The sequence below is a fragment of the Oncorhynchus mykiss genome, chromosome 25 (assembly GCF_057628025.1).
Source record: "Oncorhynchus mykiss isolate SJ-2025 chromosome 25, ASM5762802v1, whole genome shotgun sequence".
Classification (NCBI taxonomy): Eukaryota; Metazoa; Chordata; class Actinopteri; order Salmoniformes; family Salmonidae; genus Oncorhynchus; species Oncorhynchus mykiss.
In genome coordinates this window covers 38,097,342-38,119,812 of record NC_143046.1, presented here as the reverse complement: position 1 = coordinate 38,119,812, position 22,471 = coordinate 38,097,342, and the positions used below count along the sequence as shown (strand labels likewise).

Genomic DNA, 22,471 nt, shown 5'->3' with positions numbered 1-22,471 from the left:
AATCCAAATAACTTCACAGATTTTCATTGTTCCCCATGCTTCAATGAACCACAAACAATTAATCAACATGCACCTGTGGAACGGTCATTAAGACACTAACAGCTTACAGACGGTAGGCAATTAAAGTCACAGTTATGAAAATTTAGGACACTAAATAGGCTGGACTGAGGGCTGGACTGAGGCTGGACTGAGGGCTTGTAGGCCTGTTGTAAGACAGGTCTTCATCAGACATCACCGGTAACAATGTTGCCTATGGGCACAAACCCACCATCGCTGGACCAGACAGGACTGGCAAAAAGTGCTCATCACTGACGAGTCGCGGTTTTGTTTCACCAGGGTAGTTGGTCGGATTTGGGTTTATCGTCGAAGGAATGAGCGTTACACCGAGGCCTGTACTCTGGAGTGGGATCGATTTGGAGGTGGAGGGTCCGTCATGGTCTGGGGCAGTGCGTCACAGCATCATCGGACTGAGCTTGTTGTCATTGCAGGCAATCTCAATGCTGTGCATTACAAGGAAGACATAGTCCTCCCTCATGTGGTACCCTTCCTGCAGGCTCATCCTGACATGACCCTCCAGCATGACAATGCCACCAGCCATACTGCTCGTTCTGTGTGTGATTTCCTGCAAGACAGGAATGTCAGTGTTCTGCCATGGCCAGCGAAGAGCCCGGATCTCAATCCCATTGAGCAAGTCTGGGACCTGTTGGATCGGAGGGTGAGGGCTAGGGCCATTCCCCCCAGAAAAGTCTGTGAACTTGCAAGTGCCTTGGTGGAAGAGTGGGGTAACATCTCACAGCAAGAACTGGCAAATCTGGTGCAGTCCATGAGGAGGAGATGCACTGGTGGCCACACCAGATACTGACTCTTACTTTTGATTTTGCTCCCCCCTTTTTTCTTGGGACACATTATTCAATTTCTGTTTGTCACATGTCTGTGGAACTTGTTCAGTTTATGCCTCAGTTGTTGAGTCTTGTTATGTTCATACAAATATTTACACATGTTAATAAGTGTGCTGAAAATAGTGCCTGGTTGACAGTGAGAGGACGTTTCTTTTTTGCTGAGTTTAGCTACTAGCTAGTAGTCAGTTAGCTAGCGGTCCTCAACGTTACCTCAGACATCAGCCAGCCTCAACCCGGTCAATTCCTACCAGTCTGCACAGCGCGATATCAACCCAGAGCATTTCAAACTGCTTTTTGTCTACCACATTTTCCTATCGCAAGCTCTGAACCTTTACACCGGATCATTGCAGCTAACTAGCTGCTATCCGAGTGGCTACTCCTGGCTAACGCCTCTGTCCCGAAGCAAACACCAGTTAGCCTGGAGCTAGCCTCGAGCTAGGCCCATCTCCCGGCTAGCCAAAGAGGTCCACTAACTAATTCTTGGGCTACAATACCTGTGTTGCCAATTGGCCTGGACCCTTTACTGCCGACATTGAGCCCCGCCGATCCAACACGACTAGTCTGCCGACGTAACCGTCCGAGGTGGTTTCAGCAGGCTCTTCCGTTGCGACGTCGCCGGATGCCCATCTGCTAGCCCCAGCCTGCTAGCTGTCTGAATCGCTGTGTCTCCAGCTCGCCTAGAGAAGCAGTGACTACGGAATTGACTCCCTGACTCATCTAGTGCTACTCTTTGGACACTATCATTACTCGGCTACACATGCCGAGTATCAATATGTCAATATGCCTTGTCTATTGTTGTTTTGGTTAGTGATTATTGTCTTATTTCAATGTAGAGCCCCTAGCGCTGTCCAATATGCCTTAGATATCCATTTTGTTCCACCCCCCACACATGCGGTGACCTCACCTGACTTAACTGGTGCCTCTTGAGACAAAAACTCTCTCATCGTCACTCAATGCCTGGGTTTACCTTCAATGTACTCACATCCCACCATACTCTTGTCTGTACATCATGCCTTGAGTCTATTCTGCCCCCAGCACCACTCCCATAACCCAGGCGCTCTCGTTTGTTGACTTCTGTAACTGTAAAAGCCTTGGTTTCATGCATGTTAACATTAGAAGCCTCTTTCCTGAGTTTTTTTTTTCATCCACTGCTTTAGCACACATTCCGCCAACCCTGATGTCCTAGCCGTGTCTGAATCATGGCTTAGAAAGGCCACCAAAAATCCTGATATTTCCATCCCTAACTATAACATCTTCCGACAAGATAGATCTGCCAAAGGGGGCAGAGTTGCAATCTGCTGCAGAGATAGCCTGCAGAGTTCTGTCATACTATTCATGTCTGTGCCAAAACAATTCGAGATTCTACTTTAAAAAATCCACCTTTCCAGAAACAAGTCTCTCACCCGTTACAGCTTGTCATAGACCCCCTTCAGCCCCCAGCTGTGCCCTGGACACCATATGTGAATTGATTGCCCCCATCTATCTTCAGAGTTCGTAATGTTTGTATGCTTATCACCCCAGCCATCGTACAATCTAAGCTAGATGCCCCCAATCTAACACAAATGATTAAGGAACCTACCAGGTTCAACCCTAAATCCATAACAATGGGCACCCTCTTAGATATCATCCTGACCAACTTGCCCTCTAAATACACCTCTGCTGTCTTCAACCAGGATCTCAGCGATCACTGCCTCATTGCCTGCGTGCTTGATGGGTCCACGATCAAACGACCATGGAAACAATCTGGAACCTTTCTTTATAAAATGATCAGCCAAAATTGTTGCAACCCCTATTACCAGCCTGTTCCTCCTCTCTTTCATATAGTCTGAGATCCCCAAAGATTTGAAAGCTGGGGGTGCCACAGGGTTCAATGGTGGTGCCACAGGGTTCAGTTCTCGGGCCAACTCTTTTCTCTGTATATATCAATGATGCCGCTCTTGCTGCTGGTGGTTGTCTGATCCACCTCTACGCAGACGACACCATTCTGTATACATCTGGCCCTTCTTTGGACACTGTATTAAAAACTTCTTAGGGATAGCCCCCTTTAAAATGTTTTTTTTTTGTCTAAATTACATACCCAAATCTAACTGCCTGTAGCTCAGGCCCTGAAGCAAGGATATGCATATTCTTGGTACCATTTGAAAGGAAACACTTTGAAGTTTATGTAAATGTGAAATGAATGTAGGAGAATATAACACAATAGAACTGGTAGAAGAAAATACAAAGAAAAAATGAACTGGTGTTTTTTTTACCACCATCTTTGAAATGCAAGAGAAAGGTCACTGTTATTTCCATCACCCTGGTTACAATTCCGATAGTGTCCACAAGATGGCAGCAGTGTATGTGCAAAGTTTCAAATTGATAACCTGGAGTATGATTGATCCTCAAGACTTTTAGTGTGAAGTCCACATGTACATTTGGGCAAATCATTTAGAAGACATTCGCATTCATATTCCATTTTTCTGCAAGAATATCGTTGAATCTTTATACTTGGACTTTGATTTAGTTTTCCAAGTATTAGTAGCCATATTATGAGTTCAAAATTTGCAAAACAACCAGTTTCATGACTTCATAACCCTGAATATCCTTATATTTTTTGTCCAAAATGAAAATGCATGGTGTCGTACAAGGTAAGAAGCTACATTTTACTACATAAAAACAGTTTACTCCCATAAAGCCCAGCTCATTGGCTATCTAGCTAGCTTTGTTAGACCACGATTGGTGCTTATTTGACCAAGATACAGTCGTTCAAGAGATGCCTGCAACCATCATCGGCATGCCATGAAGGCGTCGCTCTCTGAACAAATATGGTCCCTATAGGATATACTACACCCCTAATGAAATAGTGAAGTCTTGTTACCTTCTAGGATCTCTGAGGAATAGGTACAAATTTGATTTGACTCGTTGAAACAAAGTTTAGGGTGAGATTTTCACAGATTCCTTTCTTTGCAGTGGAAATACAAAATCGATAGTGCATGCTATATGGACCTTTTTAGGATATGAAAAAGGATTTTATCTAACAAAACAACACTTCATGTTATCTCTGGGACCCTTTGGATGATAATTCAGAGCATGATTGCAGAATGTAAGTACACATTTATTAAACCTATTGCGGTGAAAAAAACTGTTTTGTTGTTTGGAGCTCTCCTCAAATAATAGCATAAATTGCAGTGCAGTGCAGTTACATTAACAAGAATTTAAGCTTTCAGCCGATATAAGACACTTCTGTGTACAGACATTTGTTCTTACTCTAAAATGTGCGATCTTGACATAATGCGCTGAATGATTTACAACTGTCCCGTTGATGGGATGCCGATCCTTAATTAAATACGTATTTGTAGTTGTCCACATATTCTAAGTCAGAAACGTCCATAGTGATGCTAGTCGTGCGGGCGGGTGTGGGCAACAATCTGTTGAAGAGCATGCATTTAGTTTTGCAAGCATTTAAAAGCAGTTGGAGGCCACAGAAGGAGTGTTGTATGGCATTGAAGCTCGTTTGTAGGATTGAAAATCAGCATAAAAAAAGGGGGCTGTCCCTAAGAAGATACCTAGGTGTCTGGTTAGACTGTAAACTCTCCTTCCAGACTCACATTAAGCATCTCCAATCCAAAATTAAATCTAGAATTGGCTTCCTATTTCGCAACAAAGCCTCCTTCACTCATGCTGCCAATAATACTCTCGTAAAACTGACTATCCCACCGGTCCTTGATTTCGGCGATGTCATTTACAAAATTGCCTCCAAAACTGGATGTAGTCTATCACAGTGCCATCCGTTTTGTAACCAAAGCCCCATATTCTACCCACCACTGCGAACTGTATGCTCTCGTGTGCCAGCCCTCACTACATATTTGTCAGCTTTCGCTGTAAAGCCTATTTGAAATCGGACACTGTGGTGGGATTAACAACAAGATTACCTTTAAAAAGGTATAAAATAAATGTATGTTTGAGGAATTTTAATTATGAGATTTCTGTTGTTTTGAATTTGGCACCCTGCACTTTCGCTGGCTGTTGTCATATCGATCCCGCTAATGGGATTGCAGCCCTAAGAAGTTTTTCAGCATCAGCTGTCAGAGCAGCTTACTGATCACTGTACCTGTACACAGCCAATCTGTAAATACTACACCCAACTACATCATACCCATATTGTTATTTATCCTCTTGCTCTTTTGCACCCCAGTATCTCTACTTGCACATCATCATCTGCACATATATCACTCCAGAGTTAATGCTAAATTGAAATTATTTCACCTCTGTGGCCTGTTTATTGCCTTACCTCCCTACTCTTCTACATTTGCACACACTGTACATAGATTTTTCTATTGTGTTATTGACTGTACGTTTGTTTATATGTAACTCTGTGTTGTTGTTTTTGTCGCACTGCTTTGCTTTATCTTAGCCGGGTCGCAGTTGTAAATGAGAACTTGTTCTCTACTGGCCTACCTGGTTAAATAAAGGAGAAAAATTGATTCATTGTTGTCTATCATTTACACTTATGCAAATGGTGTCTGTACAGTAGGCATGTAAAACGTTTTAAATGCATTTGAAATGATTTGACTGTTTGATTACTCACTTTAAATTATTATCAAGTACTTGCAAAAAAAGTGAGTTGAGAATATCTAATTCATGCACATTTACAGTATGTTAATAATTAGGCTTATGTCAGCAATACTATTGTTTTAACAATTAACCAAGGTTTTTGATTTCTTATTGAGTCAATAATGAAAAGAAGTTTGAAATGAATTTATTATATATGTCAAAGTACGAGTAACACAATGAATGCAAATGTGCAATGTTGTGTAAGGACTGTGTAAGGGCTATTTGACCAAGACGAAGAGGGATGGAGTGCTGCATCAGATGACCTGGCCTCCACAATCACCGGACTAAATATATTTTGATTTGTTTAACACTTTTTTGGTTACTACATGATTCCATGTTATTTCATAGTGTTGATCTCTTCACTATTATTCTACCGTGTAGAAGATGGTAAAAATAAAGAAAAACCTGTGAATGAGTAGGTGTGTGCAAACTTCTGACTGGTACTGTACATTCTAACATAAATTCATCAGTTATTCTGCACTCTGGCACACACAGACGAGAGTGTTCTGAAACAGTTGTTGCAGTGACATTCTATTGCAATGATGTCTTCTGTTAAGTTTTACTACACGATACATTAAAAACTGCGTTAGACAGGAATAATTACATATACTGACCAGCTCAAATAGACAGAAGCGTGCTATATGGCAGACCAATCCAAACTCATCTCTCGGAATGTCCAGCCCACTCTTTATCTCAGCCAATCATGGCTAGCGGGAAGGTTGCTCCCTTTTTCTGTGTTTTAACCAACTAGGCTTGTAATTTAACAATTTTATTCGTATTTACATACAAGTTTGTTTTTAAACACATGAAAGTTTACGTTTCGAGAAGGCATTTCTACCCAAAAATATATTTTGATAACAAACAAAAAAATAATATTTCCTGTGAAGTAGTGACCCGTGACATACGCCTAGTTTCCTGAAATGGGTCATTTATGGGAACTCCTTCAAGACTGTTGGAAAAGCATTCCAGGTGAAGCTGGTTGAGAGAATGCCTAGAGTGTGCAAAGTGGTCATCAAGGCAAAGGGTGGCTACTTTGAAAAATCTAAAATATCTTTTGATTTGCTTAACAATTTTTGGGTTACAAACTGATTCCATGTGTGTTATTTCATTGATTTGATGTCTTTACTATTTTTCTACAATATGGAAAATTGTACAAACACAGGAAAACCCTTGAATGAATAGGTGTGTCCAAAATTTTGAATGGTATTGTATATGAACATTTCCATGACAATAGCTCAAACATGACAGGAGACATGCTTGTTCAAAGTTGGATTTTTCCGTTGATTACTATAGCGCCCTCCCTTGGGCCAATCGGTGTAATTTTGGAATTTCAGTTGAGTACTATAGCACCCATCTTTTTCCAATCAGTGAAATTTTGTAGAATACGAATCTCTATGGCAAGACACCCAGGTCATTCACCCAAGTTTTGTCAAAATGCTGTCTGAGATATCTTGTGTGACGAACGTACGACCGTACTAATGTACTAACGGACGGAGAACAGATCCACTGTCCCCTCCCCGATTTCATTGTGGGGGAGAATAAGTCACTTGTATAATTACTGTATAATAAAAGTACACATTTGCCCTTTTCCCTCTAGGATTGACATAATCAAGTATGTGATCTATGGCATCGCCTCAGCGTTCTTTGTCTATGGCATTCTGTTGATGGTGGAGGGCTTCTTTACCAGCGGAGCCATCAAGGACCTGTATGGAGACTTCAAGATCACCACCTGTGGACGTTGCGTCAGTGCTTGGGTAAGGGATAACTGTTCACTGAATGATAAGGTTTATTGACATTCAAGAGTATCTTGTTATGTTTAATATGAATGACCTGCATGTAATGCGATGGCCCTTAGGGGCAAAGTAGCTTTTAAAATAGTTTTGCCATATATCACAATTATTGTCATAATTTAGAGGTTAATGGGCATAATGTTTCCCAAATGTATTTTGAGTAGCCCCATCCATTCCACTTTCTATTCCAGTACTGGCACACTTGTTTCAAGTGGCCAATCAGCAAGTCCATGATGAATTGAATTAGGTGTGCTAGTACTGGAATAGCTCAAATACCTGTAAGTGGAATGGGGAGTACCTGAGGAGATGTTTGGGAAACACCGATACAGACTCTGTCTCAATAAATCCTGATAGGAAATTGGTGGGACGTCAATGTTGTTCCTAAATCGTTCTTTGGAGCACGGTATAACAAATGCAACCTGGATTCTGATGAGTCTCCTCTATCTGTCTCAGTTCATCATGCTGACGTACATCTTCATGTTGGCTTGGCTCGGGGTGACAGCGTTCACCTCCCTCCCCGTCTTCATGTACTTCAACATCTGGAGCATTTGCCAAAACACCACCATCTTGGAGGGAGCCACTCTGTGCTTGGACCCGCGCCAGTATGGTACAAAATCAGGATATAGCTTGGTCTGATGCTTCTCTCTGGGATTTTTTCCTACATACAGTATTGTCCATGGGGTGGGCTACTGATGGACAGATGTACTAAGTGTTGTTACTGTTGTACAGAAATGGGTTGTAAAGGTGAAACATAGCTTTGGTGGGGGGCATGATGTGTAAAGGACTGCTTCATGGTTAAGTTCGATTTTGGTCTTGTTTTTGCCGCAGTGGAAATAACAGGTGCAAATATCTAAGTGGCCTTTGTTCTCCTCTCCTCTCAGGTATTGTGCCAATTGGGGAGGGGAAAACTGTATGCGCTGGTTCTGAGAAGTTTTACAAGATGTGTGAATCAAATGAGGTATATCAAATAAAACACTTGACAAACATTGACATACCATGTGAGTACAGTATATGTTTGTTTATGCAGTATGTGATTATTGCTTCCAATGTAATAAAACATCTCAAGTCATATTGAAATATTGATGTTTGAAAGCCATAATAACCATGCATTTTAAAACAGTCCCATTTACACAAAGGCTTTTGTTTTTTCAAGTATTTCATTTGAGCACAAAGTAAAAGGTGAGTTTCACGGGGAAGCCTGACTAACATCTCTTCTCCTTTGTCTTTAATACAGCTGGACATGACATTCCACCTGTTCATTTGTGCCCTGGCTGGTGCTGGAGCAGCTGTCATTGCTATGGTGAGACACAAAAACCAGCTACTTGTCTATCTCTGTTGATACATCTGACATTACAGCGTTGATTCATAACCATTTGAAGGCAATATCACATCTAATGGACCACCTGTACAAGACGCTGTATAGATTATATCTCATGTTCCTCATGTGAGAAACTATGAATTAGAAATGTCTGTTTTACTGAACTAGTCTATAGGCTTACAAATGGAAGTACACAGTTTTGATTTGACGTGGCCATTTTATATATGACAATAATAGGTCAAATACAAGCGTTAACTGGGTTAATTTCTATAGCTACAGTAAAAAATTAATGTTTTGCTATATGCGTGTGGGAATGGCTAGTGAGGCTGTATTTGGCGGAGTAGAGAGGGAAGATTTTTCGCTCTCTCAGAGATGCAAGGCATGTCACAGCGTTGTCATGGAAACTGGGAGAAGAAAGGTCCAGAGCTTGGTGAAAACATCACTCAGTCATTTGTGAGTGGCCATTTTCTAAGAGAGGGAATGTGGTCGTTAGTCAATGATGATGGTGCAAAGTGCAGCGCAACATTTAACTAATCGAATTGCTGGCAAAATTAAACAGTGGTGGTACACAGATATAGACACCGATCAATGATTATTTAAATGATTAATGAAACAAAATACTAAGACGAGATGATAAACGGAATGGATGTAGTGTTTTCACTATTCCAGTCCTCACAGCTGAGACTGCAGCTTTTGTTCGAATCCTTTCGAGACCAGTTGGTCTTTGTGTAGATTTAAATCCATTAGCAGGCTGCTAATAATGTCCATGATTCAATTCGAAAGGTGTGGCAATGTAACAACCACAGTCATTTAAGCACAATACATTCACAATGGCAGTGTCTCAAATTATCCTTTGCTGCCACGGCAACCCTGCCTACAGCCCACTTTTTGAAATGTACTGCCACCTGATGGCACGTCAGTGAAATTACACAATTGTACATCAAAAATAGAAAATATATAATCAAAACATTGTTTTTTGCCTCGAGAAGACCTATTGTAACTATTTTTTTTCAGCTTGAAAAAAAGATGTGGGCCACAATTATAGCATTTTATATTTATGCTGATCATGTCATGATGTGAACATCTCTCTTCTGCTAGAGCATGGAGCTTGATTAGAGGCCTATATTCATTTGTGAAGACTTTTCCACATTTGAAAGAGAAATGGAGCCAAAAAGTGTGTTTTCCAATTAAGTACATGGTGGAAATAGGGTACACTTTCTTCCATTTCGTGGCAGCTATTCTTCTTTCCCAAATCAACGTCAGTGGAGAATTGAAAGACCAATAATTTTCTACATTTTTTTATTTTCTCCCTGAATGAACTCATGGGTGACTTATCTTTGTTTCAGATCCACTACCTGATGGTGCTGTCGGCCAACTGGGCCTACGTGAAGGACGCGTGCAGGATGCAGAAGTATGAGGACATCAAGTCCAAAGAAGAGCAGGAGCTCCACGACATCCACTCCACCCGCTCCAAGGAGCGTCTCAACGCCTACACATAAGGCCAGCGTGAGGCCTGGCCCTGCCACCCTGCCCCCCTCCCCTCCCCTCCTCTCCACCATCCCCTAAAGAGGGGGTTGGGTGGCGCCCGGGGTCCTCGCCCCCTCTGATGTCACTGGTGCATCATATGACAAAGTGGTCCGGGGGACCCCCATACAACCCCCCCAAACAGCATTTCAGATGACAAGCCCCATTATCACTCTCATGGACTGCATTATTATTATTATTATTATTATTATCATCATCACCTGTATTATTGTGTTTTTTATAGTATTTGGTAGTTTAGTACGTAGTAGAATTAGAAGTAGCTAGCAGCAGTATTTTTCGTTTACGTTTTTACTTTGGAGAACTTTTATTTGTATTTTATCTAGTGTCATAATTTTTCCTTCTTGTATTATTTATTTCTATTCATTTTTGAGGTGGTCAGTTGGGGCTTAAAAGGGTTTCAAGCACATTTCTCGTGTTTGTGTGTCTATTTAGATTTTAAAGAACTATGTAAATGGTGGGTGATCAGTTTTGAAGACTTCAATATTTTCAATCACACAGGGGAACTTTTAAAGCTCCCGAAGCCTTTACATACCAGTACTGCCAGGGATCTAAATCATAACTTTGAAGTGAAAGAAATTTGAATCATATTTTAATTTATTTTTAATTTTTTACTCCGGTTACACGATAGTGTTACCAAATTTGTAGTAAAAAAAATATTATTTTCTTGCTGTGCCAAGCCTGTTAATCAGGAAAAACTTAGGTCAATATCAAGGAAGAAATTAGTCCCCAAAATGATAAACAATTTATTATTTTGTTACTATATGAGGCATCTTGCGAATTTAAAGCTGTGTATCTACTGTAACGCAGGGCTCTCCAACCCTGAGAGCTAACATCCTGTAGGTTTTCATTCCAACATTAATCTAGCACACTTGATTGTAATAATTAGCTAGTTGATCAGCTGCATCAGATTAGTTACAACTAGGGTTGGAACAAACTAGGGTAGCTCACAAGGAACAGGGTTGGAGAACCCTGTTCCAAGGACTGGGAATGATTCGATTGTCTTTATTCATACGCCACACAAGCACATGCAAATATGTTCTCATACCCTCTTTTTTTTTTTTTCATAAAGTTGAACTTTATAAATACTAGTAAAAAACACGTTTTTGCAGATTCTGCACTGTATATATTGAGATATAAATGCATACTTATATGTTTAGCACTACAAAATCAGGACAATTCATAAGATAATTAAAATACGTTACTGTGGTTGAATCCACTAGTGATCTCTCAGTCTTACAAAAATCTCGATGCTAAAAAAAGTTGGTCGGTGTAACGTGTCACTTTTTGGTGGATTCATCAGACGTCAGAAAAGTGTGTGTCACAACAGTAAGTTATTTTGTTTATGACGTTAAAAGTTTGATTGTCTTGCTTATGCCATAGGACTCCGAAGGTGGCCTACCATTTCATTGCCTGGCAATATTTGTTTTATCAGTATTTCTAAGAGCTAGTTTTGGGAACTTATTTGACCATTTCTGTGCTCTCTCTAGGTGTAAGCGCATTGATGTTCAACTCAGAGTTGGATAACTGTAATGTTAGGTAAAGACTGTGAATTTAGATGTTTTTCGTGGCATGGACATGCATTACTGGTATAGAATTATTAACTCAAAAGTCATTTTATTTACACTTTGCCTGTCTTGCCGTGTCAACCCTTTATGTGCAGTACTACCCCCCCCCCCCCCCCCCCCCCCACGCTAACAGCATTATACTACTGATATTAGACTGTAGTGTTTGAGTTGTCTCTGTTTAGTTTGTGATGAGCTATCAACCATGTCTTAAACTGATTCTTGTGCCAACGTTGCTTCTACAGTAAATGACTTGACAATGCTGTCGGCTTTATCCTCGTATTAGTCTTTTGTACTTTCACAAGAATGCTTACTTAAGTAGTAGCAGGATTTCAATTGGAAAAATGTGCTTGCATAAATAAAAATGACTTGTGTACTTGTTAATAAATACTTTGTGGGTCTTGTGTGTTTATTCCCTGTTAACACTTTGCAGTGTTGGTAATACTCTGTAACTATTCATGTAAATACAACGTAACAAGTATTGTAATTTCCAATGTCCAATTGGGTTGGGGTAAGAGTTAGTGTTAATGCAGTAAGCACAGTACAGTGTAACACTGACTAACTACAAAAAGAAAATGGTATGTATTGTGACAGAGAAGCCACCAGGGGGAGACTCGTCGAGGCCTGGTGATAGATGGAGTCTACATATTTAAATATATTTTACTTATTGAATATTTTTTCATTTGTTAATATTTGTCAGACGTTCTTTTCAATTTAACATTATAGAGTATTTTGTGTAGATCAATGACCCGAGGCATCATTTGGTTACCCTCCAAACGGCTATCTACAGGACAGGCTTGGGCCACTGCTGCCCTCCATGACAGCCCCAACCCTGCAACAGGAGCCACACCGATGCAGGTTGACATATGCACACGTGGTGTGCAGACACAGAAACATTACCAACACTGCTGAACCTATCCCCTGCATCCAATGACTTGAGGGAAATTCACCTATTGCTCTGTCTACTCCGCACACACCTATTTGGTCAGGGACCTTGGCAGAGAGTTTTCCCACTCAACCCCAGCAAATATTAACCACAAACACCTCCCAGTATCAACCACAAACACCTCCAGGCAGACGGGCTACATCCCCTCCCTCTGGTCAAATCATCCAGACTGGTATCATAGACTATAAAAAACGTAAATCGGGGACACTCATAACATATGTTACGTTTGGTATGGATACATAAGATAGAAGGTTAAATAAAAAAGGAACAGAGGGCGGTTGGTCGGGCAGGGTGGTCATATAAGGTGAATGCCAAGGACAACTTTAGCATTTGAGCTAATTAGCAACTCTGCAACTACTTACTACTGTTTAGCTTCTTTGAAACTAAGCATGTTAGCTAATCCTAACCCTAACCTTGACACTTTTAGCTAACCCTAACCTCAACTCTAACCACTTACGCTAACCCCTAGAGCTAACATTAACCAGCTACCTAAAATTATCATAAGCCACCTAGCCACCTAGCTAATGTTAGCCACAACAAATGTTTTTCAAATTTCTAACATGTTGTGCATTTTCCATGTCCGTAACATATTGTACAAATTGCAATTTGTAACATATCATGCAAATTATAATTTGTAACATATCATACTAAATGGATGATGGACATCCACAAATTAATACTATACAAAACGTAACATGTCTCGGTTTTAAATACAGACGCTTTATTTTTAAACTGCTGGTACTTTGCTATTTTGTGAAGTGCACCAGTACCTCCTGCAGCAAAGCACCCCCACAACATGATGCTGTCACCGCTGTGCTTCACGGTTGGGATGGAGTTCTTTGGCTTGCAAGCCTCCCCCTTTTTCCTCCAAACATAATGATGTTATTATGGCCAAACAGTTTCATTTTTGTTTCATCAGACCAGAGGACATTCCTCCAAAAAGTACGATCTTTGTCCCCATGTGCAGATGCAAACCATAGTCTGGCTTTTTTATGGCGGTTTTGGAGCAGTGGTTTCTTCCTTGCTGAGTGGCCTTTCAGGTTATGTCAATATAGAACTTATTTTACTGTGGATATAGATACTTTTGTACCTGTTTTCTCAAGCATCTTCAGCAGGTCCTTTGCTGTTGTTCTGGGATTGATTTGCACTTTTTTGCACCAAAGTAAGTTAATCTCTAGGAGGCAGAAAGTGTCTCCTTCCTGAGCGGTATGACGGCTGCTTGGTCCCATGGTGTTTATACAGATGAAGGTGATACCTTCAGCCGTTTGGAAATTGCTCCCAAGGATGAACCAGACTTGTGAAGGGCTACAATTATTTTTCTAAGATCTTGGCTGAATTCTTTAGATTTTCCCATGAAAAGCAAAGAGGCACTGAGTTTAAAGGAACGCTTTGAAATACATCCACAAGTACACCTCCAATTTACTCAAATGATGTCAATTAGCCTATCAGAAGCTTCTAAAGCCATGACATCGTTTTCTGGAATTTTCCAAGCTGTTTAAAACTTCTTATGGCTGGGGGTAGGTAGTATTGAGTATCTTGGCTGAATAAGGTGCCCAGAGGTGCCCAGAGTAAACTGCCTGCTACCCAGTCCCAGTTGCTAATATATGCATATTATTTGTGTATTTGGATAGAAAACCCTCTGAAGTTTTAAAACGGTTTGAATGTCTGTGAGTATAACAGAACTCATATGGCAGGCAAAAACCTGAGAAAAAATCCAACCAGGAAGTGGGAAATCTAAGGTTGGTCGTTTTTCAACTCATTCCCTATTGAAGATACAGTGAGATATTGGTCATGTTGCACTTCCTACGGTTTCCACTAGATGTCAACAGTCTTTAGAACCTAGTTTGATGTGTCTACTGTAAAGTGGGGGTGAATGAGAGGCGAATGAGTCAGAGGTCAGAGGTCTGGCAGAATGCTTTGAGCTTGTGATACTCATTCACATGAGAGGTAGCTCACGTTCCATTGCTTTTCTACAGACAAAGGAATTCTCCGGTGGGAACATTATTGAAGATTTACGTTAAAAACTTCCTACAGATTGATTCTATACATCGTTTGACATGTTTCTACGGACTGTAACGTAACTTTTTGACATTTCGTGTGCTCCTAGTGAACGCGCTTCATGACTTTGGATTTGTTTACAAAACGCGCTAACAAAAGTAGCTATTTGAACGTAAATGATGGACATTATCGAACAAAACAAACATTTATTGTGGAAATGGGATTCCTGGGAGTGCATTCTGATGAAGATCATCAAAGGTAAGTGAATATTTATAATGCTATTTCTGACTAATGTTGACTGCACAATATGGGTGATATCGTTTTGGCTTGTTTGGTCTCTGAGCGCCATACTCAAAATATAGCATGGTTTGCTTTTTCCGTAAAGCTTTTTTGAAATCTGACAAAGCGCTTGCATTAAGGAGAAGTGTATCTAAAGTTCCATGCATAACACTTGTATTTTCATCAACATTTATAATGAGTACTTCGGTAAATTGATATGGCTCTCTACAAAATCACCGGATGTTTTTGGAACTACTGAACATAACGCGCCAATGTATACTGAGATTTTTGGATATAAATATGAACTTTATCGAACAAAACATACATGTATTGTGTAACATGAAGTCCTATGAGTGTCATCTGATGAAGATCATCAAAGGTTAGTGATTCATTTAATCTCTATTTGTGCTTTTTGTGACTCCTCTCTTTGGCTAGAAAAATGGCTGTGTTTTTCTGTGACTTGGCTCTGACCTAACATAATCGTTTGTGGTGCTTTTGCTGTAAAGCCTATTTTAAATCGGACACTGTGGTGGGATTAACAAGAAGTGTTTTTTTAAAATGGTGTGAAATACTTCTATGTTTGAGGAATTGTAGTTTTGGGATTTCTGTTGTTTTGAATTTGGCGCCCTGTACTTTCACTGGCTGTTGTCATTTCGATCCCATTAGCGAGATCTCAGCCCTAAGAAGTTTTAAGGGCACAGTCAACTTAGTGTATGTAAACTTCTGACTCACTGGAATTGTGTTACAGTTGTAAGTGAAATAATCTGTCTGTAAACAATTGTTTCAAAATGACTTGTGTCATGCAGAAAGTAGATGTCCTAACCGACTTGCCAAAACTATAGTTTGTAAACAAGAAATTTGTGGAGTGGTTGAAAAACGAGTTTTAATGACTCCAACCTAAGTGTATGTAAACTTCTGACTTCAACTGTACATGTTCATTTACAAATTACCTCGACTGCCCTGCATCCCCGCACATTGACTCAAAACCGTTACCCCGTGTACATAGCCACATTATTGTTATTTCTTTTAATATATTTTTTTGCTTCAGCTTAATTAGTAACCGGGTTGAAGCCAGCTAGTGACGGCTATTTAACAGTCTGATTTCCTTGAGATTGAAGCTGTTTTGAAGACTCTGAATCCCAGTTTTGGTGCACCTGTACTGACCTCACTTTCTGAATGATAGGGTTGACAATTTCAGATCATCAGGGATGTGTACGCCGAGGAACTTGAAGCTTTCCACCTTCTTCACTGTGGTCCCATCGATGTGGATAGGGGTTTGCTCCCTCTGCTGTTTCCTGAAGTCCAAGATTAGCTCCGTTGTTTTGTTGATGTCGAGTGAGAGGTTATTTGCCTGGCACCACTCTCCCAGGGCCCTCACCTCCTCCCTGATGGCTGTCTCGTCATTGTTTGTAATCAGGCCTACTACTGTTGTGTCGTCTGCAAACTTGATGATTGAGTTGGAGGCGTGCGTGACCACAAAGTCTTAGGTGAACAGAAAGTATAGGAGGGGGCTCAGCACGCACCCTTGTGGGGCCCCTGTATTGAGAATCAGCGAAGTGGAGGTGTTGTTTCCTACCTTCACCACCTGGGGGTGACCTGTCAGGATGTCCAGGACCCAATTGTACAGGGCAGGGTTCAGACCCAGAGACCTGAGCTTAATGATGAGCTTGGAGGGTACAGTGGTGTTGAATGCTGAGCTATAGTCAATGAACAGCATTCTTACATAGGCATTCTTCTTATCCAGATGGGAAAGGGCAGTGTGCAGTGCAATGGCAATTGCATTGTCTGTGAATCTATTGGGGTGGAAAGCAAAGTGGGTCTAGGTTGTCAGGTAAGGTGGAGGTAATCCTTAGCTAGCCTCTCAAAGCACTTAATGATGACAGAAGTGAGTGCTACGGTGCAATAGTAATTTAGTTCAATTACTTTTGTTTTCATGGGTACAGAAACAATGGTGGTCGTCTTGAAGCAAGTGGGAACAGCAGACTGGGATAGGGAGAGATTGAATATGTCCGTAAACACTCCAGCCAGCTGGTCTGTGCATGCTCTGAGGACATGGCTAGGGATGCTGTCTGGGCCGGCAGCCTTGCGAGGGTTAACACACTTACATGTCTTACTCACGTCGGCCACGGAGAAGGAGAGCCCACAGTCCTTGGTAGTGGGCCGTGTCGGTGGCACTGTGTTATCCTCAAAGCAGGAGAAGAAGGTGTTTAGCTTATCATGAAGCAAGACGTCAATCTCTGCGACACGGTTGGTTTTCCCTTTGTGGTCCGTGATTGTCTATAGACCCTGCCACATACGTCTCGTGTCTGAGCTGCTGAATTGCGACTCCACTTTGTCTCTCTACTGACGTTTTGACTGTTTAATTGCCTTACGGAGGGAATAACTACACTGTTTGTATTCGGCCATGTTCCCAGTCACCTTACCATGGTTAAATGCGGTGGTTCGCACTTTCAGTTTCGTGCAAATGCTGCAATCTATCCATGGTTTCAATTTGGCTAGGTTTTTATAGTCACAGTGGGTACAACATCTCCTATACACTTCCTGATGAACTCAGTCACTGCATCCGTGTATTGGTCAGATGTTATTCTCAGAGGCTACCCGGAACATATCCCAGACCGCATGATCGAAACAATCTTGAAGCATGGATTCCGATTGGTCAAACCAGCATTGAATAGACCTTAGTACGGGTACTTCCTGTTTTGAGTTTCTGCCAATAGAAAGGGAGGATGGAGTCGTGATCAGATTTGCTGAACGGAGGCCGGGGGAGAGCCTTGTAGACATTTCGAAAAGTTGAGTAACAGTGGTCCAATATTTTCCCTGCACGAGTACTACAGTCAATGTGTTGGTAGAACTTTGGTTGCGTTTTCCTCAAATTTGCTTTTTTGAAATCCTCAGCTACAATAAATTCAGCTTCAGGATATGGAGTTTCCAGTCCAGTGTAGTTCTTTGAGTGACGTTATGGTATTGGCTTGAGGGGGAATATACTGTACACGGCTGTGACTATAACCGAAGAGAATTCCCTTTGGAGGTAATACGGTCGGTATTTGATTATGAACTATTCCAGGTTGGCTGAACAGGACTTGAGTTTCTGTGTGTTATCACAATCACACCATGAGTAGTTAATCATGAAACATACACCCCTACCTTTCTTCCCGGAGAGTTCTTTATTTCTGTCTTTGCAATGTTCTGAGAACCCAGCTGGCTGTATGGATGGGACACTATATCCAGAGAGAGCCATGTTTCCCGTAAAACAGAGTATGTTACAATCCCTGATGTCTCTCTGAAAGGAGATCATCGCTCTGAGCTCGTCTACTTTATTATCCAGATACTTAACATTTAGTAAGTCATTTACTCTAAAGTGGTGGATGGTGTGCACACCTCCTGAGTCGGACTAGAAGTCCACTCCGAATACCTCTTCTCCGCCAGCAGTGTTTTGGAGCAGCCTCTAGAATAAATTAAATTACCCTGGGGGGTACGAGCAAAGGTTCCAAAGCCAATATGGCCTAGATCTGGCCGCCCAGCCAAACTGAGCAATAGGGGGAGAAGGGCCTTGGTCAGGGAAGTGACCTGATGAACCCAATAACCTGATGGTCACTCTGACAGAGCTACAGAGTTCCTCTGTGTAGATGGGAGCACCTTCCAGAAGGACAACCATCTCTGTAGCGCTCTACCAATTAGGCCTTTATGGTAGAGTGGGCAGACGGATGCCACTCCTCAGTAAAAGGCATATGACAGCCCGCTTGAAGTTTGCCAAAAGGCACCTAAAGGACTGAGACCATGAGAAACAAGATTCTCCGATCTGATGAAACCAAGATTGAACTCTGTGGCCTGAATGCCAAGCGTCACGCCTTAAGGAAACCTGGCACCATCCCTACGGTGAAGCATGGTGGTGGCAGCATCACGCTGTGGGTATGTTTTTCAGCGCCGGGGACTGGGAGACTAGTCAGGATCAAGGGAAAGATAAACAGAGCAAAGTACAGAGAGATCCTTGATTTAAACCTGCTCCTGTGTGCTCAGGACCTCAGACTAGTGTAAAGGACAACGACCCTAAGCACACAGCCAAGAAAACATAGGAGTGGCTTCGGGACAAGTTTCTGAATGTCCTTGAGTGGCCCAGCCAGAGCCCGTACTTCAACCAGATCTAACATCTCTGGAGAGACCTGAAAATAGCTGTGCAGCGGCACTCTCCATCCAATATGACAGTTTGAGAGGATCTGTAGAGAAGAATCGGAGAAACTCCCCAAATATATGTGTGTCAAGCTTGTAGCGTCATACCCAAGAAGACTTGAGGCTGTAATTGCTGCCAAAGGTTATATGATATTTCAAAAAATGTATGTTTTTGCTTTGTCATTATGGGGTATTGTACGTATATTGATGAGAGAAATTAATGATTTAAAGAATTTTATAATAAGGCTGTAACGTAACAAAATGTGGAAAATAGTCAAGGGGCCTGAATACTTTCCGAATGCACTGTATGTATGTATGTATGTATGTATGTATGTATGTATGTATGTATGTATGTATGTACAGTGCCTTGCGAAAGTATTCGGCCCCCTTGAACTTTGCGACCTTTTGCCACATTTCAGGCTTCAAACATAAAGATATAAAACTGTATTTTTTGTGAAGAATCATCAACAAGTGGGACACAATCATGAAGTGGAACGACATTTATTGGATATTTCAAACTTTTTTAACAAATCAAAAACTGAAAGATTGGGCGTTCAAAATTATTCAGCCCCTTTACTTTCAGTGCAGCAAACTCTCTAGAAGTTCAGTGAGGATCTCTGAATGATCCAATGTTGACCTAAATGACTAATGATGATAAATACAATCCACCTGTGTGTAATCAAGTCTCCGTATAAATGCACCTGCACTGTGATAATCTCAGAGGTCCGTTAAAAGCGCAGAGAGCATCATGAAGAACAAGGAACACACCAGGCAGGTCCGAGATACTGTTGTGAAGAAGTTTAAAGCCGGATTTGGATACAAATGATTTCCCAAGCTTTAAACATCCCAAGGAGCACTGTGCAAGCGATAATATTGAAATAGAAGGAGTATCAGACCACTGCAAATCTACCAAGCCCTGGCCGTCCCTCTAAACTTTCAGCTCATACAAGGAGAAGACTGATCAGAGATGCAGCCAAGAGGCCCATGATCACTCTGGATGAACTGCAGAGATCTACAGCTGAGGTGGGAGACTCTGTCCATAGGACAACAATCAGTTGTATATTGCACAAATCTGGCCTTTATGGAAGAGTGGCAAGAAGAAAGCCATTTCTTAAAGATATCCATAAAAAGTGTCGTTTAAAGTTTGCCACAAGCCACCTGGGAGACACACCAAACATGTGGAAGAAGGTGCTCTGGTCAGATGAAACCAAAATTGAACTTTTTGGCAACAATGCAAAACGTTATGTTTGGCGTAAAAGCAACTCAGCTCATCACCCTGAACACACCATCCCCACTGTCAAACATGGTGGTGGCAGCATCATGGTTTGGGCCTGCTTTTCTTCAGCAGGGACAGGGAAGATGGTTAAAATTGATGGGAAGATGGATGGAGCCAAATACAGGACCATTCTGGAAGAAAACCTGATGGAGTCTGCAAAAGACCTGAGACTGGGACGGAGATTTGTCTTCCAACAAGACAATGATCCAAAACATAAAGCAAAATCTACAATGGAATGGTTCAAAAATAAACATATCCAGGTGTTAGAATGGCCAAGTCAAAGTCCAGACCTGAATCCAATCAAGAATCTGTGGAAAGAACTGAAAACTGCTGTTCACAAATGCTCTCCATCCAACCTCACTGAGCTCGAGCTGTTTTGCAAGGAGGAATGGGAAAAAATGTCAGTCTCTCGATGTGCAAAACTGATAGAGACATACCCCAAGCGACTTACAGCTGTAATCGCAGCAAAAGGTGGCGCTACAAAGTATTAACTTAAGGGGGCTGAATAATTTTGCACGCCCAATTTTTCAGTTTTTGATTTGTTAAAAAAGTTTGAAATATCCAATAAATGTCGTTCCACTTCATGATTGTGTCCCACTTGTTGTTGATTCTTCACAAAAAAAATACAGTTTTATATCTTTATGTTTGAAGCCTGAAATGTGGCAAAAGGTCGCAAAGTTCAAGGGGGCCGAATACTTTCGCAAGGCACTGTATGTATGTATGTATGTATGTATTGCTGTATTACCCACACAGGCAAAAGTACTACCCAACCAACTGCTTTTCTACCACCAGATAACCTTCTTTCTCTTAGTCACGATCAAGGTAAGACCAGCAACAATCTGTTTCTGATTTACTCATAGCTAAATATATAAAAATCACAAATCATTTATCACTATTCTGTTTTGATGAGTAAAATGGCTAACGTATCCATCTTTCCTAGAAATATGTGTATTTTCATGTTCTCCATGCAATAGATGTGTGAAGTAGCTATTTATTCCCAGTGGATTTGAATATCACGCCTCTTAGATTTAGATAACAGGTGGAGCTCATTCAAGATAATGTCACAACTTCCACTGAAGTCGGTCCCTCTCCTTTGTTCGGGTGGCGTTCGGCGGTCGATATCACCGGCGTTCTAGCCATCGCTGATCCACTTTTCATTTTCCATTTGTTTTGTCCTTGTCTTACACACCTGGTTTCAACCCCCCAATTCCTTTTTCATTATTTAACCCTCTGTTCCCCCATGTTTGTTTGTGAGTGATTGTTTATTGTATTGCAGTCCGTTATTGTGGCCTTGGATTTATTTGACGTGTATTGTGATTATTGTTGAGTAAAGTTGTGTACATTACTCATATCTGCTGTCCTGCTCCTGACTCATCTACACCAGCTACACACAGACGCAATACAGATAAATTCTTCTTACTTTACTGATATATTCACCTGGCACGTCACTGAAGGAAATCCTTATGTAAAATGCTGTATTTGGCAGTACATTATATGCTTGATATATTTCAACAAATATATACAATTCTTCAACTAATTTCCCCAACTCCCTACCAAATATCAGCCATAGCCATTAATTTTTTCAACATCAGCCCATACATTTCTAATATTTAAGCCCCATTTATGTACTTGAATTAGCTTTTATAACACACAATTACATCAAACACAACTGCATTACTCTAGACTGAGTTGAACCTCAAGCACTACTTATGTCATTGTTTCCTGTGTGTGTGTGTGTGTGTGTGTATGTGTGTGTGTGTTCTTGGAGGCCATGTTGTTGAGCTGTCAGTCCATGCCCAGTACAGTCTGGCCTCCCAAGCCACCCCCATCGTCTCCTCCAGGGAGATAAATCACTCCCCAGACTACAGCTTGCACCTTTGTGTCACTTGGAGCTCCCTCACGCAACCTTTAGGAAAAGGCCCAGCCCAGTGTCAGCACGGGCACAGCTAGTGCCATAACAGTGTAGGTTAGAAGAGCTGTAAGGGAGGAGTCAGCAGTGTGAAGGCATAGGGGCAGGCCAGGGCTGGAAAGACTGGGGCGACAAAGGCTGTGTGTGTGTGTGTGTGTGTGTGTGTGTGTGTGTGTGTGTGTGTGT

At 41.4% G+C, this 22,471-nt stretch overlaps 1 protein-coding gene across 1 annotated transcript in view; it reads left to right on the top strand.

Moving 5' to 3' along the window:
• Window positions 1-12,098, top strand: part of LOC110505120 (neuronal membrane glycoprotein M6-a) — a 41,864-nt gene extending 29,766 nt beyond the window's left edge. Inside the window, exons 3-7 of the mRNA XM_021584107.3 lie at window positions 7,093-7,249; window positions 7,739-7,892; window positions 8,167-8,243; window positions 8,520-8,585; window positions 9,950-12,098. Of these exons, the coding sequence (XP_021439782.3) occupies window positions 7,093-7,249; window positions 7,739-7,892; window positions 8,167-8,243; window positions 8,520-8,585; window positions 9,950-10,102 (607 nt within the window). The 3' untranslated portion in view covers window positions 10,103-12,098. The remainder of the gene's footprint in view (window positions 1-7,092; window positions 7,250-7,738; window positions 7,893-8,166; window positions 8,244-8,519; window positions 8,586-9,949) is intronic.
• Window positions 12,099-22,471: the final 10,373 nt, after the last annotated feature.